The sequence below is a fragment of the Ruditapes philippinarum genome, unplaced genomic scaffold (assembly GCF_026571515.1).
Source record: "Ruditapes philippinarum isolate M1 unplaced genomic scaffold, ASM2657151v2 ctg385_1_1_1_1, whole genome shotgun sequence".
NCBI classification, from domain to species: Eukaryota; Metazoa; Mollusca; class Bivalvia; order Venerida; family Veneridae; genus Ruditapes; species Ruditapes philippinarum.
Window position 1 is genome coordinate 182,130 of NW_026862439.1, and position 16,663 is coordinate 198,792.

Here is a 16,663-nt window from a genome sequence, read left to right on the forward strand (position 1 = left end):
TAGAATGAACATAATTCAAATTCCTTTTTTTTTTTACTCTAGATTATGTCAGGATGTGTGTGTGGTGCAAAGACAGAGACAAGCCAATTCCTGATGACAGCGCCCTCAACAAGGTTATTACTCATTGGAAAGACTACTGCAGGAAAGAAATGAATAAAAATTGTTAATTAAAATTAATAAATATAAAAATGTTCAAAAGGAAAATTGATTTTGTTTTTAGCCAAAAAAAAAAAAACGAAAATCTGTACAGAATATTTTCTGTACAGAATTGTTTCTGTGCAGAATTCCCTTTCAGATATTTCCTATGGACAGGGTTAATTCTGTACAGAATATGAAGAAGCCCAGATTTTTTTCTGCCCAGATTTTTTTTTTCTGCCCAAATTTTTTTCTGCCCAGAAAATAATCGGCTTAATTTAAATATTTCAGAAAAAATCTGTACAGATTTCGTTCTTTATCCTTATTGCTAAAATCTATTAATAGAATTCTGGTTCAACTTTGTTTCATTTGACCAGATTTTTTTCTGTACAGACTCTGTACAGAGTTTTCTAAATAAAGTCTGTACAGATTCTGTCTGCATTCTGCCCAGACTTTTTCGTACAGGATGCCAATGTGTCTATAACAGGATTATAAATTAACTGTGTCAATGGGTCTTTAACTGGATATCTAACCATGTTAATATGTCTAAACCTGGATAACTAACCATGTCAATATGTCTAGCTGGATAACTTACCATGTCACTGTGTCTATAGCTGGCTAACTAACCATGTCAATGTGTCTATAACTGGATAACTAACCTTGTCAATGTGTATATAATTGGATAACTAACCTTGTCAATGTGTATATAATTGGATAGCTAACCTTGTCAATGTGTATATAATTGGATAGCTAACCATGTCAATGTGTCTATAACTGGATAACTAACCTTGTCAATGTGTATATAATTGGATAGCTAACCTTGTCAATGTGTATATAATTGGATAGCTAACCTTGTCAATGTGTCTATAACTGGATAACTAACCTTGTCAATGTGTATATAATTGGATAGCTAACCTTGTCAATGTGTCTATAACTGGATAACTAACCTTGTCAATGTGTATATAATTGGATAGCTAACCATGTCAATGTGTCTATAACTGGATAACTAACCTTGTCAATGTGTATATAATTGGATAGCTAACCATGTCAATGTGTCTGTAACTGGATAAATAATCATGTCAATGTGTCTATAACTGGAGAATTAACCATGTCAATGTATATTAAACTGGCTAAATTACCATGTCAATGTGTCTGTAAATGGATAACTAACCATGTCAATGTGTTTATTACAGGATAACTAACCATGTCAATGTGTCTATAACTGGATAACAAATCATGTCAATGTGTCTTAACCATGTCAATGTGTCTACAATCAGTTTAATGCAAAAGGATAGGGTGTCAATTGTCAGTATGTTGTTATTTAAGTGATATCTTTGCACAACAACATTGAACTACAAGCCAGCTTACACAATAACAAACATTGTTGACTTACTGGCTTATAAATCAACATCATGTCAAAGACAGCAGTGCAGAATGTACTTTTTTCTTGACATTGTTGTATTTACGTTGTCAATATCTCTGTCATAATTTTCTTGTCATAAATGTCATGTTTATTTTGCCACCTACCTAGAAAAGATTGGAAGGTTTCAGATAGGCTGACAATGGACTCAAACGTCACTTCTCACAGAGATAACTATCATATAATCATTATAAAGTACCTGTGTGACAATAACCTTATTTTCTTGGAAAAAAAATGTTTTGATCTAGTTATATAACTGGTAACTTAAAGTACAGATCATCAGTCTTGGCCTTTGTGCACTTTCTAAGCACTGTGGCCAGACTTAAAAATGTTTGATGCTCGATCATAAACATTTTTGATATCATATTAAACAAGGAAATGTTCCAAATGGATGTAAAGTCTGCACAGTGATATAAAGTACAGAAAAGCCAGCATGTTGATCTTAGCATAGAAAAGTCAGCATGTACTTACAGCATAGAAAAGTAAGCATGTGATTTAAGCTTAGAAAGGTCAAGCATGGAAAGTCAATTCATGATTTAAACACAGACAGTCAGCATCATAAGTAAGCATGGTCAGCAAGTAGTTTAAGCATAGAAAAGTGATAGCAGCATGTACTTTAAGTATAGAAAGGACAGCAAGTAATTAAAGCATAGAAATGTCAGCAAGTAATTTAAGCATAGAAAAGTCAGCAAGTAGTTTAAGCATAGAAAAGTCAGAAAGTAGTTTAAGCATAGAAAAGTCAGCAAGTAGTTTAAGCATAGAAAAGTCAGCAAGTAGTTTAAGCATAGAAAAGTCAGCATGTAATTCAAGTATAGAAAAGTCAGCAATATTATGCAAGCATGGAAAGTCAGTATCACTATGTTGAAGCTAAAATTTTGTCTATCGGACATAAAGCATAAATATTTATAGCCTATCTGAGATATCATTCTCAGTATATGAACTATTAATCTGTAATCTGAGAATGTCATGAAGAAATTATGGCTTATTTCATTTTTGTATAGTCTCGCTGTATCAATTTGTTATTTTACCATCTGTGAAAAATCAACAATATAATTATAGAATACAAAATGTGGTCCATCCTCCAAAGACAGTAAGACTTAAAAACAACAATATGGTCATATGCTCATGTTACTTTCTCAGTCCCAGAGTAATTCTTTAATCTAATTTAACAGAAGATAATTAGATCTTTTGGAGATTATTTCCACCATGTTTCCGTTGGGATCTGTTCAATTTTCTTAATAAAAGTAATTCAGTTTATTACTGACAGCCCAATACTTGACAAAATCTTAAGCCAATTACCGACTTTCTTTTTCCCCTAGTACAATATTGTGTTTGTATGCCTAGAAAAAAAACACCTAAAAATTTCCTGAACTTATAAGAATTAAATACTTGTGTATTGTCAGATTTTTGGTGTATCATTGGCTTATTTTGTGAATATTACACAGGAATTTTGTCAGCTCTCTGCAACAATTTATGTTAAAATTCCTTCATTTAATTGTAACAAAACAATTGGCTGCCGTCAGAACTCACATTATTAAGTCACATACCATTTTGGTCCTCTGAATTGACTTCCTTTGCCTCATAAATGCAAGAGGAGCACTGGTGAGTCAAAAGCTTATTCCTTAATTACCTTGATAACAATATACAAAAAAAACATGTTCGACAATCTTTCAATCTGGAAAAATCCATTCATCACTTTTAGAGAAAAATTCAGTAAAGGCGGAATAGTGAAAAGTGCAGACTTGAGGATCAGAGGCCACGGAAATACAACACACATAAACAGCTAACACTTAAGTATAATCATATAAAATCAAAACCCGGACATTATCAAGTATAAATCTGTTATCCAGACATTAAAAGGACAAAAGTTGAAGTGATTTACAAGATTGAATGCCAGTCTTAAGGCTGTAAAAATACAGCAAACAGCATGTTACAGAATATCTTGAAATCAGACAAATAAATTGTAATTTCACACAGCACTATTTCCTGGAATACAGACAAAATTGTCCACTTTATTACAAATGTTCTCTTTATTACTGCCCATATGTTCCTCTAAGGCACTCCTCTCCAATTTTTCTGTCAATCACTCTGCCTTGTGATTTAAGGATTACAATAAATATTTAAGTCTCTTCCACTAAAATTTCCATTAAAATCTTTATTTTCTAAATTTGTATTATTTTGAGAGGAATTTTTTCTCTCCTTTCCGGTAAAATTCAAACTTTTTATAATTGTGTGTCTAAACTTGGTGAATAAATGGATGCTATCAGATTGACTTGGGGTGCATAAATAACTTCATTTTACTTTGTTTTATGCCTAATATTTTATATGTCTAAGTTACAGACTAAATTAACACTAAATAATAGGCTGCTGATGGGCAACAGAGTCTACCAATGCGACCAGTGTAGACCAAGATCAGAATAGACTGTACCTTTAATTTAGTCCATAACTAATATAGATCATCAAGATCCGGGGATCATAGTTGCCAGGGTATTATATATACAGTCAAACCTGCAGTTAACAACCTTGAAGCTGTGTCATTGTTACTTGATAGTCAAAGAACTGTTACATGATGTTTTTACATGATTTTACTTTGGAATACTTAAAGTATTACAATTAAACAGTAATGTTATGTATACAGTACTGTAATTATATATTTATTACTTTTTCAAATTATCATTTTTTCAAATACATGGAAATATGTAAAATTTGTGATTTAGTTGTAATAATGTGTTTCATCTCCATCAGTACACTTCTAACCACAATTATGAATCACTCAGACCAAACTGCACACTGGCCAATCTACTCAAACACCCATTCCTTACAGTAGATAAAACATATCCTTTTTTTAACTTTTAACACATTATTAACATACAGGTTTATTATTTACATACAGGTTTATTAAAGCTAAGGTATGAGGATGGACTGTTTTGCAAGATGTTTAAAGTCGCAACATTTAATAATTTGAATAACCGCAGCTAAATTGTTACTGCTCAAGAGTATATTGTGAAACAGCTATACAAGCCATCTTGTCTAGTGACGTCTTAACTGTAATAAAATGTTCAATTCTCAAAAGAGCAAGTTCAATAATAAGGTATCTTACAGTAAAGAGCAAAGAAGGAGACTTAAAACTGCAATGGAGGTTGAAAGCCTTTATAAGACTTAAACTTGAAATCTAGTATGATCATAGATTAATAGATGTAAATTACGATCTCCCATAACTTCAATTAATCAAGACAAATAACCATGTGCTTATTAGAATCCATATGGTAAAAACCCAAAAATATGGTAATTATAAAGTAAACAAAATGTACAAAGCATCCCTGAAGCGCCAATAATATAAAATCTAGCTTGCTCAATGAAAAATGAACCAATAATTTATAAAATTGATTAACCATACAGTACTACATAATAAAAATCATGCCATACATAGATACAGCAAAAATTTATAAAGTAAACAAAATGTAAGCAGCATCCCTGAAGCGCCAATAATATAAAATCTAACTTGCTCAACGAAAAATGAACCAATAAATTATAAAATTGATTAACCATACAGTACGATCTAACAACCTGTTCCCATGGGTTGAAGAATACAAGTATATATAACAGTTCATCAACAAGATCGTTTAAAAATATTTCACATAAAACTTCGACATTAGGGATTAATAAATCATACTAACAGTACATTAGAATCGAGAAATAGATCCTGCAAAAGTCATTATTGTAGATCTCCAGGGGCAAAAAAAAATTGCTTGTAATTTCTCAGGAATATAAATTTATTCCCATATTCATCTGATTTACAAATTATGACCAAATTAGCTTGAGATTTCTAAATTGAAACTAGATCTTGAACAAAAATTGCCATTCATCATCATAATATTGCGTATTTAGTTTTCCAACCACAATCTTGTGTCAATGCACTATGAGGTTGGAAAGACAAAGATTTCATGACACAAAAGATGTCACTTTTTCCCCCAGTTTTTTAATAAAAGCCGCAAGGTCAAAACTGTGTATCATTATTGACAAATTAGCATCAAAACTGTGTTTTTTGGGTGTGTTTCTCTCTATAAATTAAAATTTATTACAATGCATGCTTACCTTGAATCAGAATGTGGAATTGCAATGTAACATGATTCTTGCTCTGTTGGTAAATTAACATCCACTGAACTTGATCGTATTTGGATCGGAACATCTAACATATCGCCATTGTCAAACGATTTTTGTCTTTGTACCTGTTTTGGTCCCGCGGGCTTTTTTAAATCTTTCATAAAACATGCATCCATTGAGGAGGACCGCTGTTGTTTTATATTTGGTACAGTCAATGTCACTACATTAATATAGTCCTCATCATCTTCATTCTCATCTTCGTCATCTGAAAGTTCATCAACTAAATCATCCAGGTCTTCCTCATCTTTACTGTCTATGTGCGGCAAGTTATGTCCATTTAGAAAGTCAAGAATGCTTCTTTTCTCGGGACTAATACTGCTATTATTACTGTCGAACACAGTCGGAAAACTTTCACATGGTGTGGTCGTATGAGCGATTTTACAGTCCGGTGAATCGAAGCTATCCTCACAATCAGACTCGTTACCTTCGTCCTCCGAGTCAGTAAGATAATAAAATCCTGATGGGTCCGAAAGTGAGTCTTGCGTGGTTGATGTGTAACTTGTACTAGATGTGAATGAATATCCATCACTATCTTCGTCACCAATTGCAGGCTGATAAATCTTTAACGCTTTTTCTCTTTCAACACACTCTTGAGCCTTAGCTTCCAAATGCATACAGTGAATGCATAGTTTAGGAATATCCAAAGAGGATCGTCTGCCTTTATACTGCGGTACTTTCAGACTCCAGTTACTCGGAGATGTTTCTGATATACTCTCATCCGAGGTTGCAGGGCTCATCTGAAGAGTGCATGCCGAATCAAAGGAGTGACATCTACGACCCTGCTTAGTCGGAACATTAAGTAATTCCTTCGTAAAGGAATCCTGGCGCAGAGAGCTTGAATCAAAGCTTGATGAACGTCCTCTAGATTCATTCGGCACTTTCAAAAGTTTACCGACTTCAAGGTCATATCCATCATCAATGCACTCAGATTGCCGAGGTAAACATATTTTCGGTATTTCAAATGACGGCGAGACTGATCGAGACTTCTTAAATATTCTATTCATCATTCCTATTTTCTCTGTAGTACGTATAAACTTTGACAGCAAGATATTCCAGTCACATGAATTATAGTCAATGAGATTTGATTCATGTTTTGTAACGCAGGTATGGTATATATTAATAGTTTTCAATTGCAAAGTCCTTTATGTAAGGTATCTCTGAACATGGAAACAGATGGGGCGCTAAATATATCATTGAAAAAATACATTATATATGAAATTTAATTATCTCATGTTTTTTCTTCCATATTTAATAGCACATTTTCTCTTTATTTATAGAAAATATTGATAAAACCACTTAGAGACATGTTGAAAATGACAAGTTGAAAGCAGCTTACTTTTAAAACATTATTTTAAATACAGTAATAGACACAAAACCGAATACATTTCATTCAACACAAAATTATAAATTGTCCGCAAAGAATTCCAGATTTTTTTACACAATCATGACAGCTATTAATGTTTCTTTTTTTTCCATATTTTCAGTATATATCATTTCAAGAATTATTATATTAAGTAAACACAAATCATCAATTTGAGGTTACATTTTCCATCTTTAGCTTAAAATATATTTGCTTTATACATGTACATCATTTATTTTAAGTAATGTGCATTGCAAAAAAAACAACGTATAGCTTATTTAAATTTTCTACTATATACCGATGAACTTTTTTTAAAATAACCAGTACTGTCATTATAGCAGGAAACAATGCTGTAACCCTGATGTATTACTATTTTTTACATTTTTTTAAATTTTATTATCATTATTGGGTTTAATATCGCACCAACAAACTATAGGTCATATGGTCACTTTCCAGTTTTAGTGGTGGAGGAAGACCTCAGTTGCCCTTCTGTACATTATTTCAGGCACAAGTCTATGGACACCCTAGTAGAACCACCGACGTTCCAAAAACTAGTTATATTTACTTTAATAATATTGTTTTATTTTCAAATTTATAACACAACACAGATGGCAAACTGACCAATAAAAATCAGGCAGTTAGAGCATAGGGACACATTTGGTTCATGTATTTGACAAGTTAATATATTTATCTTTACAAGACTCAATGTAGAATAAAATATTTTTGTAATGTTTGCAATGAAACAAAATTTCCTAACGCAGCCGCGCAGTCTGATCAGGATCCATGCTGTTCACTATCAGTTTCTCTCCTTGTTATAGGGTTTGTAAGCGAACAGCATGGGCAGGCTGGTCTGGATCCATGCTGGTCGCAAACGCACTATGTTGGTTTTGTCGTGACGCAGCTCAAATGTTTTCTTTAAATCACTCTGATATTCAAATAAAACACTGCTAGTGGAACTTTTAATAGATTTCTGTGCAGGTGGCGGTATTTTTTATAATCGCCAGAAAAGGTGGGATTTTCTGAGATATAACAATCATGGATAAATTAAAGCTTGTTTTTAATCAAGATTAATGTGCCTGTACTAGTGATTCATTTCACTCCCCCAATCTTCCACCCACACTGCTTCACTCCCTCAATTATCTGTATAATGCTCACCAATTATCCAATGATATCCAATTATGTCTCGGCACCAAAAAAAAATTTCATATAACTGCTGTTTGGACAGCCGAAGGTCTATAATTTCTGCATAAAACCGAGGGGTATACCATTTCTACATAAAATCGGAAACAAATTATGTCCTTAAAAGCCATGTAATATTTACAATGGCTGTAATACTATTCAAATTACAGCCATGGGTTTTATTATCAAGTGATAATCTAAAAATGACTATAACAATATTAATGGTGTTTTGTTTCACAGATAAATGAAAACATCTCCAGTGGGATCACGAAAATTAAGTTACACTTTAATATAGCATGCAATATGACTTGTGGTACAATATATTACAATAATGTTTTGATTTAAATTTAAATATTCAGCAAAGTATTGTATTAAACAAAGAATCAATTTAATTAAAGGATTCAAATATAAAAATAACATTAATATTATCAGTGAAATATTATTCATATCAGTGATATATACTAGACATACCACTCACTGTATCAAAGTAACTGTTCATTACAATGAATTGAACATAATTATGATAAAAAAAGAAACTTGTTGACATATTTTTTCAAGGACAGATAAAATTTTATTTTGTTAATTTAAACTACTATAATGACATCCTTATACCATTTTAAATATTTTAGATAAACTTGTACATATTTCAATCGGGACAAAACCATTCATCGTAATTTTCAAAATATATGTATGTCCTGACTGAATAGCGAACAGTGCTGACCATCGGATGGCATGGAAGTGCTGGCTGATCTTGGTGGGCACTGCTGGTAAGGGTTACTCTTCAATTGCTGCAAGCGGGCTATTTTTAGCGTTTATTGACATAATATTAGCCACACCATGACAATCCCAACGTTTGCGTTTGCGACCAGCATGGATCCAGACCAGCCTGCATATCTGCTCAGTCTGATCAGGATCCATGCTGTTCGCTATCAATTTCTCTACTTGTAATAGAGTTGGTAAGCGAACAGCATGGATCCTGATCAGACTGCGCGGATGCAGCCTGCTGATCAGACTGCGCGGATGCGCAGGCTGATCTGGATCCATGCTGGTCGCAAATGCATAATGTTGGTTTTGTCATGGCACGGCTCATATGACTTAAATTTATACCAGCCTGCGTCTTCTTTGCCCGTAAGACTTCTCAGAAGGTAACATAAAATTATGTTTTCATAAATATTAAATGCCACATATATAGTTGATTATAGCACATGTGGACTCATAGTTCATTATAGAACATCTGCATCTGGACTCGGGTGATTATTTTTGGGTAATTATTTACCAAGCATATTGTGTCCAGTTACTAATTAGTGTACTACTAAATAATTAGTACTTGTGACCTTCAGGTGACCATAATAAATGGCAGGTGGATGCGATATTGATCCTTCTGTCCTTTTAATAACATCTATGAGAGTCAGATAAGATAATGAGCTTTTTTAGGTAACCATAATGAAAATCTCATATTATCCCTATAAGTCCTAAATCAATAAAAGGTGCTATGGTTAAAATGTCTGCATAAGACACTATGATAACATAATTATACAACTTATCCACATGCCAATCTGATTTTTTCATAATCAGCAAGTGCGATTTATCATTTTGACCTAGTTTTGAAAATGAATGCTTCAAAGAACAAATAATAATTATTTCAACATTTCCTTTCTTGACATGTTTCAGAACTGTTCACTATTCAGAGGAGAAGATGTGTAAGCGACTGGATAGCTCAGTTGGTATAGCCCTGGAATGGTATTCCAAGGTTAAGAATTCGAGTCCCGGTCAGGCTGCACTTTTTCTCACCGTTATTATGACAATTAAAATTAATGACACATAATGTTCTTTAACGTTTTACAATAATAGCTAGGTAAACTGAGTCATTTGAATGCACAAAAAAAACACCCTGACGACTTTTTCTTTGAAACAGACAAGCTAAACATGAACAATTTAAATTTTGATTAAGCCAGTTAAGTCCATTTCAAAAAATCAAATACAAAACGGTTAATCATGATTGTATTTCCCTTCAAGTTAAAGCTAAAGAATCTGCTTTTAAATTTTTGACTGAAAGACCAGATCATTACGTTACTTTAGAGAAAGTAACGAAAATACTTTTCATCAAAGTTTCAATACAAGAGCATCCCCAAAGAACAGCTTCACTAATCCTCTATCCCTAGGGTCCTTTTCCTCCAGTAATTGTCAACTGAAAAACCTTGTTAGGCAGATGTGGCAACTTCAGAATCTGATAATTACTATTTTGTGGAGCTCTTTGATAGACTTGAACATTAAATCATCTGTGGGCTACCACGCTGAACAACGGTGAATGATGGTATTATTAGAACATTTAGAAACATGTTCCTTACTTCTAACGTTTTCACATATAGTGCAATGCCTGTGGAAATGCTAATTTCTATTCCAATGGTAAAATTACAAATAAATTACTTTGCACTAGAAACTACCGAACATTAAAGGACAAAATGAGCAACTGTTGATTATATAAATAAAGCAGACCAATAATGTATAATGTACCAATTTTACACAGACATTCACTCATATTCATAAATCAATTTGCAGTTTAAAGCCTCATTAACTGACCAAAAGCCTTCCTCTACAAGGAAATGTCAACTTCTTTTCAAGTGTTTCTCATAATCAGTAGAAATGTAATGGGGAAAATATGTCTTTTGTAATCAGTAGAAACATGATGGGGAAAATAAAACTTTTGTAATCACTTGAAACATGATGGGGAAAATATGGCTTTCATAATCAGAAGAAATATGACAGAAAAAATTTGTCTATTGTAATCAGTAGAAAATGTAATGGGGAAAATATGGCTTTTGTAGTTAGTAGAAACTTGATGGGGAAAATATGGCTTTTGTAATAAGTAAAAACTTGATGGGGAAAATATGGCTTTTGTAATCAGTAGAAACATGATGGGGAAAATAAGACTTTTGTAATCAACTGAAACATGATGGGGAAAATATGGCTTTCATTATAATCAGAAGAATCATGATGGAAAAAATTTGTCTTTTGTAATCAGAAGAAACGTAATGGGGAAAATATGGCTTTTGTAATCAGTAGAAACTTGATGGGGAAAATATGGCTTTTGTAATTAGTAGAAACTTGATGGGGAAAATATGTCCTTTGTAATCAGCTGAAACATGATGGGGAAAATAATTGACTTTTGTAATCAGCTGAAACATGATGGGGAAAATAATTGGCTTTTGTAATCAGTAGAAATGTAATGGGGAAAATATGGCTTTTGTAATCAGTAGAAACTTGGGGAAAATATGGCTTTAAACATTTAGTAACCTTTATCATGTTTACTATCAAATCATCAGACTATTCCTTAAACAACCCTTACAGTTAGAGGACTGATTCTGAATTCTAAGTTTAAACAAAAATTAATGAATTACCAAAAAAACTTGTGACTGGAAGAAAAAAAAGTTTCGGCAATTAAATTATCTTCATCATGCTCACACAGCCTGTGTGACAATTTATTGCCTTAATTTCTGGTTGATTTTTCCTTCCTTTCTGACAGAAGGTGATGATAAATATATTGACCAGGAAGCTAGGAAAACATTAAGAAAACCATCAGGGGAGACAGTTGTATATATTATACTTGTTAATCTAATTCCCAGCGAAACCTTACACACACTGAATTTATTAATACCTGAATATATATTTATCATCAATATGTACATATGAATTATTTAGATAAAGAAAGTAGTTCCATATAGATCGGATCTTTGCTTGTCTAAAGTACATTAATGTTTCCATCTTCAGTTATAGCTCACTAGTTGATGACCAAGTTAGCACTTTTGATCCAAGAGAGCAGCTACTGTTGTTTTTTTCTAAATTTTCGGTCACAAAGACACTGTAACAGTCATTTAGTGACGTTCCTGAGTTTTACTGGTTGAGAAAGACATCAGGAGCACCTTTGTGCATAATTTCAAACATGGGTTGGCACCAAAGTAAACTGTAAGCTAGAAGATATTCTTATAATTGGCCTTAAATTTGTGATATCCAAATTTCCTGATTTTCGTCCAAAATGTAATTTTTTTCTTGATTTGATAATTAAGGAAATTCACATTATCATCCGCAGTCATGACCACAAAGTTCTCCTGTAAAATTATGTTGAATACATCTTTTGTTATCTTACTATTTGTTTGATACTTGCATATCTATGCCAATATTTTCCTTGCAAGCAGATAATAACACTATAGCCAATGTTTATTACAATGTATTACTCCCTCTTACATTTATTGGCAGGAAAGTTCAATAAGTACATTTCTTAACTGACCGATGATAATCAAAAGAAAAAATCTACTTTATTCCTGTACACAGCTGCTGTAACATCAAGCCAATTCATCCAGATGAAAATTGATAAACAAAATTTCCCCATTGCCCTAATTATCCTTGCTAAACATAACTCATTTCACAGACAAAAATAACTCAATACCAGATACTGATAAGCCTTTGGCTGCTAAACAGTTTAATCTGATCATGCTATACAAGTTTTATAGATTTGTATTCTTTTCCAGAGTTTCTCTATGGAAATAGAATTTTGCACATGACTTCCAAGTATATATATATACATGTACATGTATCCTGATGATAGCTTTAAACATATTCTTTGATAAAAAAAAATTCATCACAAAAAACAGAATCATGATATAGACTTTCATTATACTAGAATCGCCGTCTTTAATGTAAATCAGTTTTTAAGATAACAGATATTGTGTCAATTACTTTAAAAATGTAATCAATTACATTACAATTATGATTGGGTCTGTTATGATTTAAGGATTACAACTACATTGCTTCTGTTATTAAGACTGTTTTAAAAACACATTTACATTTATATTTTTACATATTGACAGAAACAGTGTGCATTACATTAAAATTTGTTGATGTTTATCAAATGAGCCATAAAATTCTAGAAAATATGCTATGACAAAATGACTAATTATATACACTATATTTATATTTATTTGCTGATTTTTTAATATGTTCAAAATGTTATTTTAATTGTTTGTCAATATTTATCTTCAGTTACATATTTATATTCATAATTATGCTTTTTTGACATAATCTTTTATTCAATGTAATGCATGTTAGACAAACTAGGGTTAAAGCTTTAACATAATAAACAGTATGTTCTGTTCTGTTTAAAATGTAATCAATCCAATTACACTTACAATTCAATTACTTTCTTTGATGACATTTCAATTACACTGCTTGGGACACTATAATGGCCGTTCCTTTTCAATTACATTAATATAATGTTCTGAATTAGTATTACCAGAATACAAAATTGTGTCAGTTACTTTAAAATGCAAATTCAATTACAGTTACAATTTCAATTGAACACATTTTTTAAGTTTACAATTACATTCAACAAAAAGCGGTCATCTCCATTACTTTTAATTAAATTCTTTTATTTTAATTAATAAATTAGGACAGAAAGTCCAAAATTATAAAATTTTAATTAAATTATCTTCCAATTATGATAAAAAAAAACAACAACTTTCTACCAATATGCCAGTCTGCGGATCTGTCTGGCGACCATTTTATGTTCAAGATTATTATTCAAGCATCAAATTCTGCTGATCTAAATTGCCTTTAATTTTTTTAATTATAAGCACTATTAAAATGATTTTAATTAATGCAAATAATAAGAATTTTTATGCTTTAATCACAATTTTATCCCTTTATTTGTAAAATAGACTTCTGGCGATCATGTCCGCGATTTCGGATAAGACTTCATCATTCTAAGTTTTAGAGTCCCAGTTTTAGAGATTTCAGAATCAATGTAAGTTTTAAAGATTTCAGAATTGATCTCAGTTTTAGAGATTTCAGAATGGATCTCAGTTTTAGAGATTTCAGAATGGATCTCAGTTTTAGAGATTTCAGAATCAATCTTAATTCTAGAGATTACAGAATAGATCTCTAAGTTTTAGAGATTTAAGAATCCAACTTAGTTTTATAGATTTAAGCATGGATCTCAGTTTTAAAGATTTCAGAATCTATCTCCATTTTAGAGATTTCAGACTCAATCTTAGTTTAGAGATTTCAGAATCTATCTCAGTTTTAGAGATTTCAGAATCAATCTGAGTTTAGAGATTTCAGAATTGATCTTAGTTTAGAGATTTCAGAATTGATCTCAGTTTTAGAGATTTCAGAACTGATCTCAGTTTTAGAGATTACAGAACAGATCTCAGTTTTAGAGATTTCAGAACGGATCTCAGTTTTAGAGATTTCAGAATCGAATCACAATAAATAAACTTATTACAGCACTAGAAGCCAATGGTACAAATTCTGGCAGGTCAGCAATTTACTTAAATGCCTGCCATTTTTGGTGGTTTGCTAAAAGCGTAAAATTATATAGGAAATCCCAAGAATGCTGATACATTGTATTTCTATACTGATACCGGTACATTGCATATCAAACTGCGATATCAATAATAATTGTAAGAAATATTTTCAAATAAAGGCGAAATCTGCAGGTTAAATCAACCTTTAAAAGCATTGTGCAATAAAAAAAAGAAATATTTTCAGAACATTATTCATCATCATACGATAATGGATTTCGCAAAATAAGAAAAAAACATGAATTTAATTTGCTGGAAATCGCGTCTATTGTTAAATTATATCAATTCTAATAATATTAATGTCCCATAGCACACAATCATTATATTATCTTTAACATATCATATAGAATATTAGATATAAAAACCGTCTTTGATAAGCCAAATAATAGAGGGAACAAGTCGCGGTTACATTATACGATCTGCCACGGGACACGGAGGATATTGGGTGTCTATTCAATTAACTCGGCGGTCATAATTTAATCACGGCTTTCTGGTAAATTTTTTCGTAAACTAAGTTACCGATTATACATTTCAATTACTGGAAATGATTCCGCCGATCATATATGACTGAAATAATGACAACAAAAATGATCAGATAATACAGTATCGTGTTACATATTGAATTAAATGCGTGGGCTTTTATCTTTTTTCTTTTTTTCTCTCCACGACTATGATGATGATCAAATACTTCTGTATAACCTTCAGATCCTGGGATTAAAGTGTTTTATGTGTCTTTTATTGTTTATTTTGCGACAATGTTTATTAATTAATCTACCATAATTTCCTGAATCCAATGTTTTCAACTTTGCACATCCTGGAATTTTAAAACGTAAAAATTAGATCTCCCTTGTCAAATTTAACTGCAAAAGGCAACTCACAAGTCTTTTGTATATAACAATAAACATTACAGAAAAATAAAAAAAAAATTTTTTTAAACATTCAGAAAAAAAAAACCCACATACAACAGTATCTGCCTGCAGTGAATTTCTATGGTTCATTAAAACAAGAAATTTATAGGGAATTACGTATTTTTTTTGCCACTATGTAATTATGGGATCTTGATTTAGCAACGTACATACGATAATGAATAGGTTAAATCACACGAACGAAACTTAGTCTGTGACAAAAATTAGTTGTTAATACTTCGGTCGTGGGTTTTATGACGTCATAGACCTGCAAAAAAAATAAATAAAATATCGCCACGGTGAGTTATGTCTAAAAAAAAGCCATCTCCTTCTGATGTACAACGCTATTTTCATAAAATTTCATTAGTAATGTGCGTAAAATAAATTATCGAAGATTATATTAATTGTCAATAATAACAACTTAGGCTAATAAGATTTTTATATAGACTAAAAATCATGATCAATAAAATATAGGCTAGTCAATAAATATGAATTACGTGGGTTTTTTTTTTATTTCGTAGACGGCAAATAATTTATGTTTGTCATTGGAAATCTTATTGTTACAAATAATTTAAAATAATTTCTTAATTGAATAGCTAAACAAAATACAAACTTTATTTTTCAAAACATTTAAAAATCAATCAAAAGTTTTCACTGCAGGATTGACAACATTCGCATTAATTTTGAATTAATAATTAAGTTAAATGTGCTCCTTCATTAAATTATCCAATGTTTTATTATTCTTATTATCATTTATAAATTACAGTGAAAACTATTTTTTTACAGTGAAAATATGGAAAATGAAAATATGCATTTTATTTCCTCAATATTTCTCAATATTTAATTTTAATTTAGTGGATAATAGAATTTATTTATTGGTACATATGTATATAATATTATCTAATGTTCATTTTTCAATGACTCCTGAATAACTTTGGAGTCTGCACATATAGGGATGGAAAAATATTGTTATTTTCATAAATGTCTGATTCTGCTGTTTATAATTCATTTAAACCATTTACCTTCTGCAGGAAAGGGATTAGTTTATATTATAGCGCAACCGTGCAGCCTGACTGCATGCCAGCAGGCTCTATACTGTTGGTTATAATAATATAATAGCTCAACTTTTGTATTGTCATATCAA

The 16,663-nt window shown here is 31.4% G+C and overlaps 1 protein-coding gene across 1 annotated transcript in view; it reads right to left on the minus strand.

Annotated features, from left to right (window-relative positions):
* Positions 1-6,843, minus strand: part of LOC132719072 (diacylglycerol kinase iota-like) — a 129,606-nt gene extending 122,763 nt beyond the window's left edge. The window contains 1 exon segment of the mRNA XM_060702812.1: positions 5,651-6,843. Coding sequence (XP_060558795.1) covers positions 5,651-6,726 — 1,076 coding nt within the window. The 5' untranslated portion in view covers positions 6,727-6,843.
* Positions 6,844-16,663: the final 9,820 nt, after the last annotated feature.